General features: G+C 36.8%; 1 protein-coding gene across 1 annotated transcript; it reads left to right on the top strand.

Moving 5' to 3' along the window:
• Positions 1-1,324: 1,324 nt before the first annotated feature.
• NHX3 (Na+/H+ (sodium hydrogen) exchanger 3) lies at positions 1,325-5,136 on the top strand. The gene is made up of 14 exons (XM_079009392.1): positions 1,325-1,513; positions 1,607-1,725; positions 1,822-1,919; positions 2,021-2,080; positions 2,173-2,219; positions 2,305-2,499; positions 3,073-3,119; positions 3,242-3,308; positions 3,423-3,523; positions 3,620-3,721; positions 3,868-4,012; positions 4,141-4,203; positions 4,312-4,395; positions 4,467-5,136. Exons 1-14 carry the CDS (start codon positions 1,376-1,378, stop codon positions 4,737-4,739), a joined length of 1,539 nt encoding a protein of 512 aa, XP_078865518.1. The 5' UTR covers positions 1,325-1,375; the 3' UTR covers positions 4,740-5,136.
• Positions 5,137-12,361: the final 7,225 nt, after the last annotated feature.

Below are 12,361 nucleotides of genomic sequence, written 5' to 3'. Positions count from 1 at the left end.
ATTTCTATAGCACATTGATATAAGAACAGACATGTGAAGGAGCAAATGAGAAATGTGAGAATTATTTATAATTTTCAAAACGCGGACAATGAGAAACACAATCATTTAAAATCTACTTTAAATTGGAGACAATATTTTTATCTATTATTTAGTATTATAAAGCTTGGAATTATATGATATTGGTGGAGAATGAAGATAATAAGGAATGAAAGCCGATTAATGATTTTCAAGAGATAATTGGAAAATTGGAGACGTGATTTTATATTAAATTCAAATAATTGTCAAAAATAGATGAATTAGATGCATATTTAATTGGATTTGATTAAATGATGGTTTTGAACTTTATAAGGTTTAATGATTTTGAATGATTTAAATATAATATTTCCTTAATTAACATTTTAATCATAAATGTCGGAATTCGAAAAAATAATTATTTCCTTAATCAACATTCTATAAGGATTTAAAAAAAAATCATATTAACATTATGAGAATGACATCATCAAATTGATCCAATGGTGAAAAACTATAAAAGAAAGTCAATTAATGGACATGATTGTTGAAGATGATGTAATTAGGTTTCTTTTTTAATATATATATATATATATATATATATATATATATATATATATATATATATATATATATATAAAGCAAATAAGTTTTTTTACATAACGAACAAAATTTCTAATTTTTCATAAAAACGTTGATCACCTTGAATTTATACCAACACATAAATAAAAATAAACGCGAAAGAAATTAATATTTTTTAAGTTAACGAACAAAATTTAGTTAAGAAAAATAAATTTTGTATACTACGAAAATAAACAAAATGTTTAGAAATTAGTAAAATAAAAGTATTATTTTACAAAGTGTTTTAAAAATTTATTGTTTGTGAAAACTATTAATAGGGATATAATAAATATTTTACAACGTATTTTAAAATTTTTTATGGGTGAAAACTATTAATATAGATATAATAATTAGTAACGTTTATGGCGTATTTGGAAAAACTAGCCAGATAAATGTTAATCGGTAGCATTTTGTTTAACACCAAACATTTTATTAAATGTTCAAAACTATAAACTTTCAAACGCTCTACTCAAACACATCTTTAATATAATAATTCGAAGGATTGGTAGCCTCATAAAACTCTTTCAGCTTATGAAATTAAAACAAATTTATATACTAGTGTTTTGTTTTATATGGGGGGAGGGAGGAAGGGAGAGAAAGAGACAAACAACTATAAACACTAAACACTACTGAGACATAAAAGAATAACACGTGTATCCTTGTCATACAAAACTCTTCGTCTACGTCTACAGGAGCAGCAGGATAACAAGAGGTGATCGTGATCCTAGTACGTTTATCGATAAAAATGGACGTCAACCTGAACCTCGATACTCAGGTCGTCCCCATCACCTTGTTCGTTGCCGTGCTCTGTCTGTGCTTGGTAATCGGCCACTTGCTTGACGAGAATCGTTGGGTTAATGAGTCCATCACCGCCATCATCATCGTATATATATTCCCATGCTCCGATATTGTCATCTTTTTTTTTTTTTTTTTTCTATAATTTCTAAATCATTTGTGTTCTTGTTCAACTAAACAGGGGTGTGTTGTTGGGACAATCATCTTAATCATAAGCAACTGGAAAAGCAGTCATTTTCTGAGGTTCGATGAACAGCTCTTCTTCATTTATCTACTCCCACCCATTATTTTCAATGCCGGGTAAGCCCCAGTAGCTTGTTGGATTAATTTACATTCATCCTCCCTCCCTTGTGTTTCTTCATTTACTTTCGGAGCTACGTTTTCTACTTTCCACAGATTTCAGGTCAAGAAGAAAAAGTTTTTCCAAAACTTTTTGCCGATTATGTTGTTCGGAGTCACTGGTGTTTTCATATCAACATCGATCGTCGCCGCTGGTAAATATAATCTTTTTATCAAAATAAATTGCCCTGTTCATATCAACAGTAAATGATTGCATCAAAATTGAAGTTGAATGTGATTGTTTCAACCTGTATAGGTTGCTGGTGGGTGTTTCCGAAATTTGGGCTCAAGGGTTTGACAATCAGCGAGTATCTTAGTATGACATATATATGTCTTGGTCTTTCATCACATTAAAGTTAACCTCCTGGAAGCTAATGTTTGACTGAATAACTTAACTTTAATTTATAGGTGTAGGGACCATTTTCTCATCTACAGATACTGTATGTACGTTACAGGTACGTACGTTGGTGAACAAATAAGCAGAGCTTGTTGCTTCTTGGTTGGTTATTAATTTAATTAATACTATTAATATATGCACAGGTTTTGCACCAAGATGAGACTCCTTTGCTATACAGTCTGGTTTTTGGTGAAGGAGTAGTGAATGATGCGACATCCGTTGTTCTGTTCAATGCGGTTCAGAAGATCAGTGCAGATACACTCGGTGGCAAGGCTGCTCTTCGCATCTTGCTTGATTTCTTCTATTTGTTCTCCACCAGCACCATTCTTGGAGTCACGGTAACTCAAATTTCTTCTTAATTAATTACCACTTTCTTAACTCTTTGTTTAACTAGCCATCCCTATATATAATATAATATAATTGATGAAGCCAAAGAGATATGAATATATATAGTTCATTTAAACTTGTCTTCTCTCTCATCTGATTCTTAAATCTTAACACGTACGTACCCTTCCCCATTTGCTTATGTTGTTTGTTGTAGAAGAGGCATGTCATCTCTTTGACCTTTCTCTTCTTTCTGATTCCCCTTGCCCCTTTGGTTTCTGGATTAATATCCATGATCGAATTGATCATTTATGCATCAATTCATTTCTGGATTAATGCTTAACAAGGATGAAGGATCACTATTTCAAACTGTGAATAAAGATGTCTAACAATGGATTCTTGTCCTTCCAGAATTATGATATCTTTTTTATTTTAATAAATGTAGCATGATAAATCATGTAATCTCTTCAGAAAATAAATATTTTCAAAAGCATTATCATCATAAGTCTTATCTTAGTGAGTTTGACCCCATCTCCATTTGTGTATACAGTTGGAACCTGTTTCACACCTTGTTTTGTCTTGTGCAGGCTGGGCTATTGGCATCATATATTCTTAGAGGATTGGGCTTTGGCAGGTTAATACACGTACGCTGTATGCTGTGAAAAATAAAAGCTTAATTAGTTGGAGAAACCTGGAACGCCTGAATTAGATTGGTATATTATCAATAATTGTAGTTTGATTGCTTTGCTTTTACAGGCATTCAAGTGTTCGTGAAATCGCTTTGATGATTTTAATTGCATATTTGTCATACATCTTGGCAGAGGTAATGATGCATAGGGATATATATAGTGAGAAGCTCTCAATATGCGCTTCACATGAATACATAGAATAATCATTAATTTAAGGCCAGTTTCTTTTTTTATTTGTTTTTGTGCAGCTATTTGAACTCAGTGGGATTCTGACTGTCTTCTTTGCTGGAGTTTTGATGTCACACTATGCATGGCATAACGTAACAGAAAGCTCCAGAATCACTACCAAGTATGTTTATGAATACTTCAACTTGTGCGCATAAGTTTTGTTAATATGTGTCGTCCTCTTTCTTGATAAATTCTTTTGGGAGTTGTACAATTGCAGGCATACTTTTGCAGCCATGTCTTTTATTGCAGAAACATTCATATTCCTGTATGTGGGAATGGATGCTCTGGACTATGAGCAATGGAAAATGAGCATATTAAGGTGTGTGTGTGTATATATATATATATATATATATATATATATATATATATATATATATATATATATATATATATATATTGGTTTTCCAATTAACTTTACGCATTATCCTATTTATAACTTGCATACACGACTATTTCTTGATGCAGTTTGGGGGCTTCAATTGGCATGTATAGCAGTGTGATGTTGTTAATATTGGTTGGACGTGCTGCTTTTGTGTTTCCCCTCTCTATTATTTCTAATTACATGAATCGAGTCGGGGATGGTTCATCAAAGATTACAGCAAAACACCAGGTAACTTAACCTATTCATTGGACTTGTGCATGTGAAATTAATTTCTCTTAGCTTTAAATATTTGTTCGAGTTTAAACATTACTTCAGATATTTGTTCGAGTTTATCATATGCTATTTGGTTTAATTAGGTAGTAATATGGTGGGCTGGTCTGATGAGAGGTGCTGTCTCTGTAGCTTTGGCATTTAAACAGGTACTTCTTTTTCATTGATCCATTTGGACTTTGGAGTTGTCATTTTAGTTTAATAACTAATTAACTAATAACTATCCTTCGTGCAAATTGATTTGTTTTCTTTTCTAGTTTACACTCTCTGGTGTGACACTGGATCCGATTGATGCCACAATGATCACCACTACCATTGTGGTAGTGCTATTCAGTACTATTGTAAGTATATTGGTAATTACACACATGATAAAGTATTCTTCTGGAGCGAATTACGTGTTGTTGTATTTCAGGTGTTTGGTTTCTTGACAAAACCTCTTATTAGCTACCTACTTCCTCCTAACACAAGCAACATCGACCAAACTAGATCTTTAAAAGAGGATATGACACTTCCATTGCTTTCTTTTGAAGAATCAGCTTCTGAAAATCTATCTAGAGCAAAGGAGAACATATCAATGCTAATAGAAAGGCCTGTTTACACAATTCACTCATACTGGAGGAGGTTTGATGACACTTACATGAGGCCTATATTTGGCGGGCCACCACGCAACACCGACTTGCCATAGGATCACTCTTTACGGAAAATATAATTCTACCAGACATATAAGAGACATGTCATCAGGGAAAATAATGTGAATGAAAGAAAAAGATTTGCCATGAAAAGTCAAGAGGGGATAACAGAAGCAAAATTCACTGAGGTTCATTAAAAGACCTTTATTGAAATATTTGTGCGCATTCTCAGATTGATTACAAAGGTGATGAATGGAGGCTTTTTTTTGTTGTGCGAGATGGAGATGATCTGAAACAGCCTTTAAGATCAAGCTCTTTTTATGCCCAACGGGTGCTCATGTCATTTACTTTTCTTGCATACACGCTCGTTTCAGTGTATTTTTTTATCTTCAGCTTATATATAATTTCTTGTACTCTCAGTCAACTCTTTGAAGTTGGTCTTTTAATTCTAGATTATGTCGTGAATATGTTACTTTTTTTTAGCATTTATGCATATGTGTCTATTTAGAATTAGCGATATACATCATATAGTTGATTTGGTTCTAGTTTTTATCTATGGTTAATGACGTAGAAAGGTAACGTACTTTAGCCTTTGTCCACATTTAGGTAACGATGTCTTTTTCGTATAGATTTATCAATCGAATTTGTTTGACCTGTTCAAATTAAGGTAATATGACCGGTAATCTTAGGTTTATGGCTCCAAATGAATTACGTGGCCGTGGGTTCGACTCCCACGGATAGTGCCAAATGTTGCAACATGTGCTCAGGCCGTCGGGTCTTCTGTGTTGGATCCGGATCGGAGATCTGGAGGTGGTGTCGTCAACGAGTTTCCGGCAAGATACCTAAGCAAACATCACATCAAAGTCTTTAGCGTTGTCTTAGGGACTGTGCCCCGGGAGCAAGCTCCGACGTTCAAGTTAGATCGGTTGGTAGAGAAGAGATGGCTCTCCCTAACTAGAGAGAACCATCATGGTGTGTGGGGTGTGTGTTTGGGCATCATGGAGGCTGATGCTCTAGGGTTTAGTTCCCAGGAAAGGTCCAAGGGAAGCTCTTCCTCTCCGGAGGAGATTAAGTTCTATTTGTGGGGGACAATTAGGTCAAGGGAGAGGGTTAGGCTAGACCTTTGGGCAACCCAACTCAGGCCCAGCTAGTAAGGAGCTGGGTAACGTCTCCTGCGGTCGTCATGCGAGCGCTAGGCGAGGGAGGGCCAGACAAGGGCGCTAGACAAGGCTGACAGGTGAGCTCCAAGTAAGGTTGGCGCGTCAAGTCTTAATTTATGGGTCATGCTAATGGACCATACGTTAACAGTGGCATTAATTTATATTACGTGACATTAAAATACAATATGTGGCTTTTTATTGACATTATGTAGCTTTTATTGATATTATGTGGGTATTAAATCCTATTTAGGGCTCAATTGCCCCCCATTCATTCATTACGTTCGATTAGGGCTCGATACAACACTCCAAAATCGTAAAGGGTTCTTCAAAAGTGAATTAACACCCCCTTCATTTCTTCAGCTATAATGACAAAGGGTTCTTCACAAGACGTCTACTATAATGTTTCTTTCGTCCCCAACCTACTTCTGTATTTCAATCAGACAGGGATTCGGTACGGGAAGTCGACTTCAGTGGGATGGTCTTCTTAGAATTTATAACTTTCCTTGAAAAACTTATGAAGACCAGATGCAAGGACATTTACTACAGTCTACCAGATGAATGGTTGAGTGAAGGGTTAGGGGTTATTCAAATTAAGGAGATTACAAAGAGTTCATTGAGGTTGGTATGGTAGCCAAAAAAATAAAAGATTCATTATGTACATTGATTGGTATAATGAACCCATATTTTTCAAAGTACTATGTCTGTTTCAAAGATGTTAGGGGTGGTTAACAAAAGGATGTAGAAAGGTGACAGGGATAGATGGGCGCTTTCTTAAAGACATTTTTAAGGGCGAGCTTCTTGCAGCAGTGGGTAGAGATGTGAATAACCACATCTACCCTATCACGTGGATTGTCATAAATCTTGAGACTAAAGCTACTTGGAAATGGTTTTGTAACATATTGTTTTGATATAATCTTAACTTGAAGGTTCGGGCGGTAATTGATTTGATAAAGGTCTTAAGTCCTAAAGAATCAATTTTGGACCTTAAGGAATAAGATTCTTGGGCTTGGTATTAAAACTTTGGGCTTAGAGTGATGTTGGGCTTAAATCATATTTTGGGTTTGTTAGCCCAGGCGTACCACGGCGTAGTAGGCTGACGACCACGATGTGGTAAGTTGCCTAATGAAGAACATTTTTTAATTGGTCGCCACAACATGGCAAGAGGATAGCCACGATGGCCACGACATGGTGAACGTTGTAACCCAAACCCATGAAATTTAGGTTTTATTTCATATTTAAAGGCTTAAACTCATGGATTAGGTCATCCTCCTCAACCTCTACGTAAAGACCCAAAATACGACCCAAATTTTTTTGTTTAATATTACTAAAAATCACATCATCGAATGTCATATATAATAAGAACCATCGAATGAGTACTCAAAATTCATAGTAACTGTGTCAAAACAAAGTTGTATCAATTATAACAAAATATCTGAATAAAACTCCCAGGATAAAACTGAAGCTATGGTGGGTGCAATGCCATCAACCCGAGCTCTTCCCTTTGCTAGCGGAAGTACCTGAAACCCAAAAGTGAAACTGTAAGCACGAAGCTTAGTGATCTCCCCCCAAAGTACCACATACCATACAACAACATATAAACACATATTGGGCCTTGCCCACTGCGTCGGACCGAAGTCCGGAAACTGCATCGGACCGGAGTCCGAAACTAACCAGGGCCTTGCCCTCTGCATCGGACCGAAGTCCGGAAACTGCATCGGATCGAAGTCCGGTACTAACCAGGGCCTTGCCCTCGGCATCGGACCGAAGTCCGGAACTAACCAGGGCCTTGTCCTCTACCCGCTTCTACTCGTCGAGTTTAACAAAGACTCGACGAGTTCTTCTTCGATAATAACATCGAGTCTAACTTCATCCGACTCGTCGAGTTGTATGAACAACTCATCGAGTTCTCCTTCATCATATGAACACGTCCAGTCTGTGACTCGCCGATTCGTATGAACAACCCGTCGAGTCTGTTCTTGAGCATGAACCAACTCGCCGAGTCCTAAGAACGACTCATCGAGTCTCATGCATGCTAATACTATACAGTTGATTCTAGTCGATTTTAGTGCTTCTAAATCATAGATCTGAGCTTCTAGTACTGGTTTTACACGTAAAGTTTCCAACTTTACGTGCATGCACAAGAGAATGAGGCTAAAATACCAAAATCATCAAATACTAAGCACTTAGGGTTTGGAACAAATCCATGTTTGCATAAAGGTGACTATATTAAGCTCTTGGAGTTCAATAACGTCCAGATCTAAGGTTTCCATCCAAAGGAGAGTCCATATCTCGAGTTTGAATCATATAAGGCTCCAAAAGAGACATAACAAGCATAAAAGAGGGTTTAATGGAGGAATACACAAGGTAATAACTTTATTACCTGAATGAGAAACAGATGGAAGCTAACTCGTGGATCTCCTTCCTCTTCTACGGACTTTCTTTCCTTCCTTCTCTTTCAAAGCTTCCAAACTCGCACAAACACACTCAAGCTCAACAATGGGGGCTAGGGTTTACATGGGAAATGCTATAAAGGTGCTGGAGGTTGGGGTGGGAGGCTATAATGACATTTAAATAGGGTACAAACCCTTGAAATTAGGGCTTCATCCAGACAGGCAGACTCGTCGAGTCCCATCATATGGACTTGCCGAGTAGCCAACTTAAATCGCGTGATCATCCCGATTCTACTCGACGAGTCGGGCTACAGACTCGTCGAGTACCCCTTAAGCAATGAAGATACTTTAATTAAATTACATACCAAAAATGGGGTGTTACACTCTAACCATCAAACACGAAACCCTAGCATGCATGCATGATTGAGAGCTTGTTTGCTTAAATGAAAGCTTGTTCTTTGGATTTTGGTGAAGCCTGAGGAAAAAGGAACCCAATTGTGATGCAAGGAAACAAGGAAATAGCTTGGATCCATCATCTTCTACAAGTTTCTGAGTCTTTTGAGGTATAAAGTTCATACCTTGACCTTTTTTTCTCTAGATGCAAGTTTGATCTCATTTTGGATGATTTTGGTTCCATTCATGGATGCTCTTGGAGTTTGAGTGTAACGACCTAAACTTTTCCATTCCATTATCGAGGTTATTTATCCATTATGTATTGTTGTTAAGTTACTTTTGACATGGCTAAAGTTAACTTTAAGGGGATAAAGTGCAAGAAAGTGATACATAAATGTATACATGGGTCATGGGGTCATTTTCTCATACTTAAGGGGCCTAAATTGAAAGTTATAAAGTATATACTGCCAACTAACCAAAAAATCCAAGAAAATGATTCCATTTGCAGCACCATTTTCTAGAATTAGTGTGAGAGAAACTCTCTAGGGTCCGATGTTCATCCCAAAGGAGTCATAAGGTTCGGAAAGCGAGTAAGCTTAACCTAAAGTACAAAGGACCATTCGAGATCCTTGCAAGGTTCGGTCCAGTAGCCTACCAGCTCAAGTTGACCCATGAGCTCAGCAGCGTGCAAGAAGTCTTACATGTGTCGAATCTCAAGAAGTGTCTCTCTGATGACACACATATCATTCCTCTTAATGAAAATCATGTTAATATCAATGTAATTCCAAAACATTGTGTCATCATTAGGACAGGTTAACATATTCGGGAAGTACACGACAGCGTAATTCCAAAAATATAAACTTCGTAAAAATCTGACTTTTTATGATGAACTTATGGTTTTTACTACAAATAAAAATCAATCGCGTAAATAATTTTACAATGTAAAAATAGTACGAAGAGATCGGTTAAGTTTTGACTAATTTCACAAAAAGGAAAGTCATAGTAGTCCTCAAGATAAGAATTTTGAGACGAAGAACGCCAAGAATGAAGCCTATATGGGGGAGTTATGATTTTCGTAAAATCATTTATGGATACCCTGTTAGGCCAAAAGGCGAAAGTGAAAATTTTTCAAAACAACCTAAACCAAAGTTGTAGTACTAGTCAACAACATTGTGTGGGTATACAGAGGGAAAGATCGGAGTTCATATTCAAGAAATAAGAAATTTTCAAATTTATTTTTGTGTGCGCAGGATGCACACTAATGCCGGATTTGCAAATATTGCAGATTACATGGACCAGCAAAAGATTGACACGTGGAAACGCCCAATTGGAGCCACGATACACTTTGAGCGGAACGCACAGCGAAAAGGTGTAACGTGCGGACTAAAACCTTTCTAAAAACAGAAGTGTCTGTAGAAGTATTTCTACAAACCTCTCCAAAAATCTCTCTCCCTCTGTTTGACATCGTTTAGTTCGTAAGAGGTATCCGAGCTCCCGAGTCCCGAAGCTACCCTACTACCACGGTTCATGCTACTAGGGTGAGTTCACGCCCCACTTTTACGATTTTTTAAAAGTTTTGTCGGGGGCGGGGGGGGGGGGGGGGGGGAGGGAGAGTAAGAATACATGTTATAATACTACATTATCGATTTTACAAAATGTAACATCCTTAAAACTCAGGCTAAAATTCTCATTTTTAAAATAATATAACATCCTATTTTAATGAAGACAATGTGGAATCTCGAATCATAAAACTATCGATGTGTGTGTATAGTCCCACCATCGCAACCCGATAAACACCTGCAAAATAGTTAATCCATAACTATAACCACAAATCTTATTAAGTTCCCCAAAATACCACATACAACACATCATAACAATCATCTAAGGTTTACCAGTAGCCCTCAGACTATCAGAAGTCCTGAATATCACACAACACAACAATATAAACAACTGTGGGCTATCTACAACCATGGGGCCAATCTGTAGTCCCATTAGGCTAACAGCACGACCAGTGGTTTAACAGCACACCTCACGGGTTATCATCAACCCTGGAGACTATCAACAGTCCAGGAGTTAACAACAACTCAATCCACATATAACAACAAACAACAACTAAGACCCAACTGGTCAACGTGCATATACTACCATACAGGAAAGTATAGTGAGAAGACTCACCTCGCAAGTAGCAGCTAAACACCACAATTCCCACCTAACAAATACTTATCCGACTTGGTATTTAATAGCAATAAAGAGTACCCTCTCCATCTACACTCCAAAACTCTTAGTTTGACCAGAAGTCAACCCACATAAACAAATCAATGTTTAAGGTGAAAGTTAATGGCCAATAACTTCAACTACTAAGCCTCACATCGTGACCAGCCCTTGGTCACGTCGTGAGAACTCACCCAGCCCGATCCTAAACTTGTTCCGTTACAACTCAACTAACTCATCACGGACTACTTATTTAGCAAACATCACGACGTGAACATTCCTTTGTCATTTCGTGAGCATAATAAGACGAAATAGTCATGGACTCCTTTCTTGGTCATGTCGTGACACCCTTAGTGTCATGTCGTGACTTCAGTCTGAACCATCTCGTTAATGATTTGAGTCCTTAAGCCATTAGGTCTCCAACCCTAACTTTTCGAGAAGCTTAAGGGGACTCCAAAGGTCCATAAAAATGATTACATTATACCCATGCATGCCTCATTCATGTACTCTATCCATTCTACGTAAAAAATGAAGAGATACCACCATAACTCCCATGCATGACCCCAATACTCCACCAACTTCTAGATTTGGACTCTATAATACTCAAGGAACCCTTAAAATCCGCAAATTTGCCCAACTTTATGGATATCTTCCATTCAAACTTGCTCAAATATGAAGAAAATGGGACAAAATCCTAGATCTGGCAACATAAGGTAATAAAGTTTGAGCCTTTGACACTTACAATTAGGGATGAGATTTAAAACCGAAAAACCGGACCGGAACCGGAATCGGACCGGAACCGGAACCGTTAGAACTGGAGTATATAGAACAGGATCCGATTCCGGGTTTAAAAAAATGGCTTTATCCGGGTTCCGGGTAATCCGGGTTTGGGTCCATCGGGTCCAGGCAAACCGGGTCTAAGTACCGGAACCGGTGTTAAGAACCGGAACCATTTTTAGGGGTCGGAACCGGTTTTTTTGTTAAACATTTAAAAAATGCATATCTCATTCGTTTCAATTCGGATTGACATACGGTTTTTTCCAATGTGTAGTTTAGAGTTTGTACATGATTTTAGACTATAATTTTGTCACTTTTAGTTTTATATTCGTTGAGTTAGAGTTCCTCAAAGTTGAGATATCAAAGCTGGAAGTTTTTAGTTTTTTTCAGTTTTTTTGTATTCTGTGAAAGTTTTTAAAACATTAATATCTAATTCGTTTGAATTCGGATTGACATGAGGTTTTTTCCAAATTGTATTTTAGAGTTTGTACATGATTTTAGACTATAATTTTATCATTTTTGGTTTAATATTCAAAAATTTACAGCCCCCAAAGTTGGGATATCAAAGCTGAAAAGTTGCAACTTTTCAGCTATTTATTTTTGTACTTTGAATTATGTGAAAATGTTAACACATGTATATCTCATTCGTTTAAATTCAGATTGACATGTGGTTTTTTCCAGAGTGTAGTTTATAGTTTGTACATGATTTTAGACTATAATTTTGTCAATTTTGGTTTCATATTCAAT

The sequence above is a fragment of the Lactuca serriola genome, chromosome 7 (assembly GCF_051521515.1).
Source record: "Lactuca serriola cultivar US96UC23 chromosome 7, Lser_US96UC23_V15, whole genome shotgun sequence".
Taxonomy (NCBI): Eukaryota; Viridiplantae; Streptophyta; class Magnoliopsida; order Asterales; family Asteraceae; genus Lactuca; species Lactuca serriola.
This window is presented reverse-complemented; position numbering and strand designations above follow the sequence as displayed.

Coding starts and splice junctions, on each gene's coding strand:
- NHX3 (XM_079009392.1), top strand. CDS start 1,376: ATGGACGTCAACCTGAACCTCGATACTCAGGTCGTCCCCATCACCTTG. Junction 1,920..2,020: donor AACATCGATCGTCGCCGCTG/GTAAATATAATC, acceptor CAACCTGTATAG/GTTGCTGGTGGGTGTTTCCG. Junction 4,013..4,140: donor AGATTACAGCAAAACACCAG/GTAACTTAACCT, acceptor TGGTTTAATTAG/GTAGTAATATGGTGGGCTGG.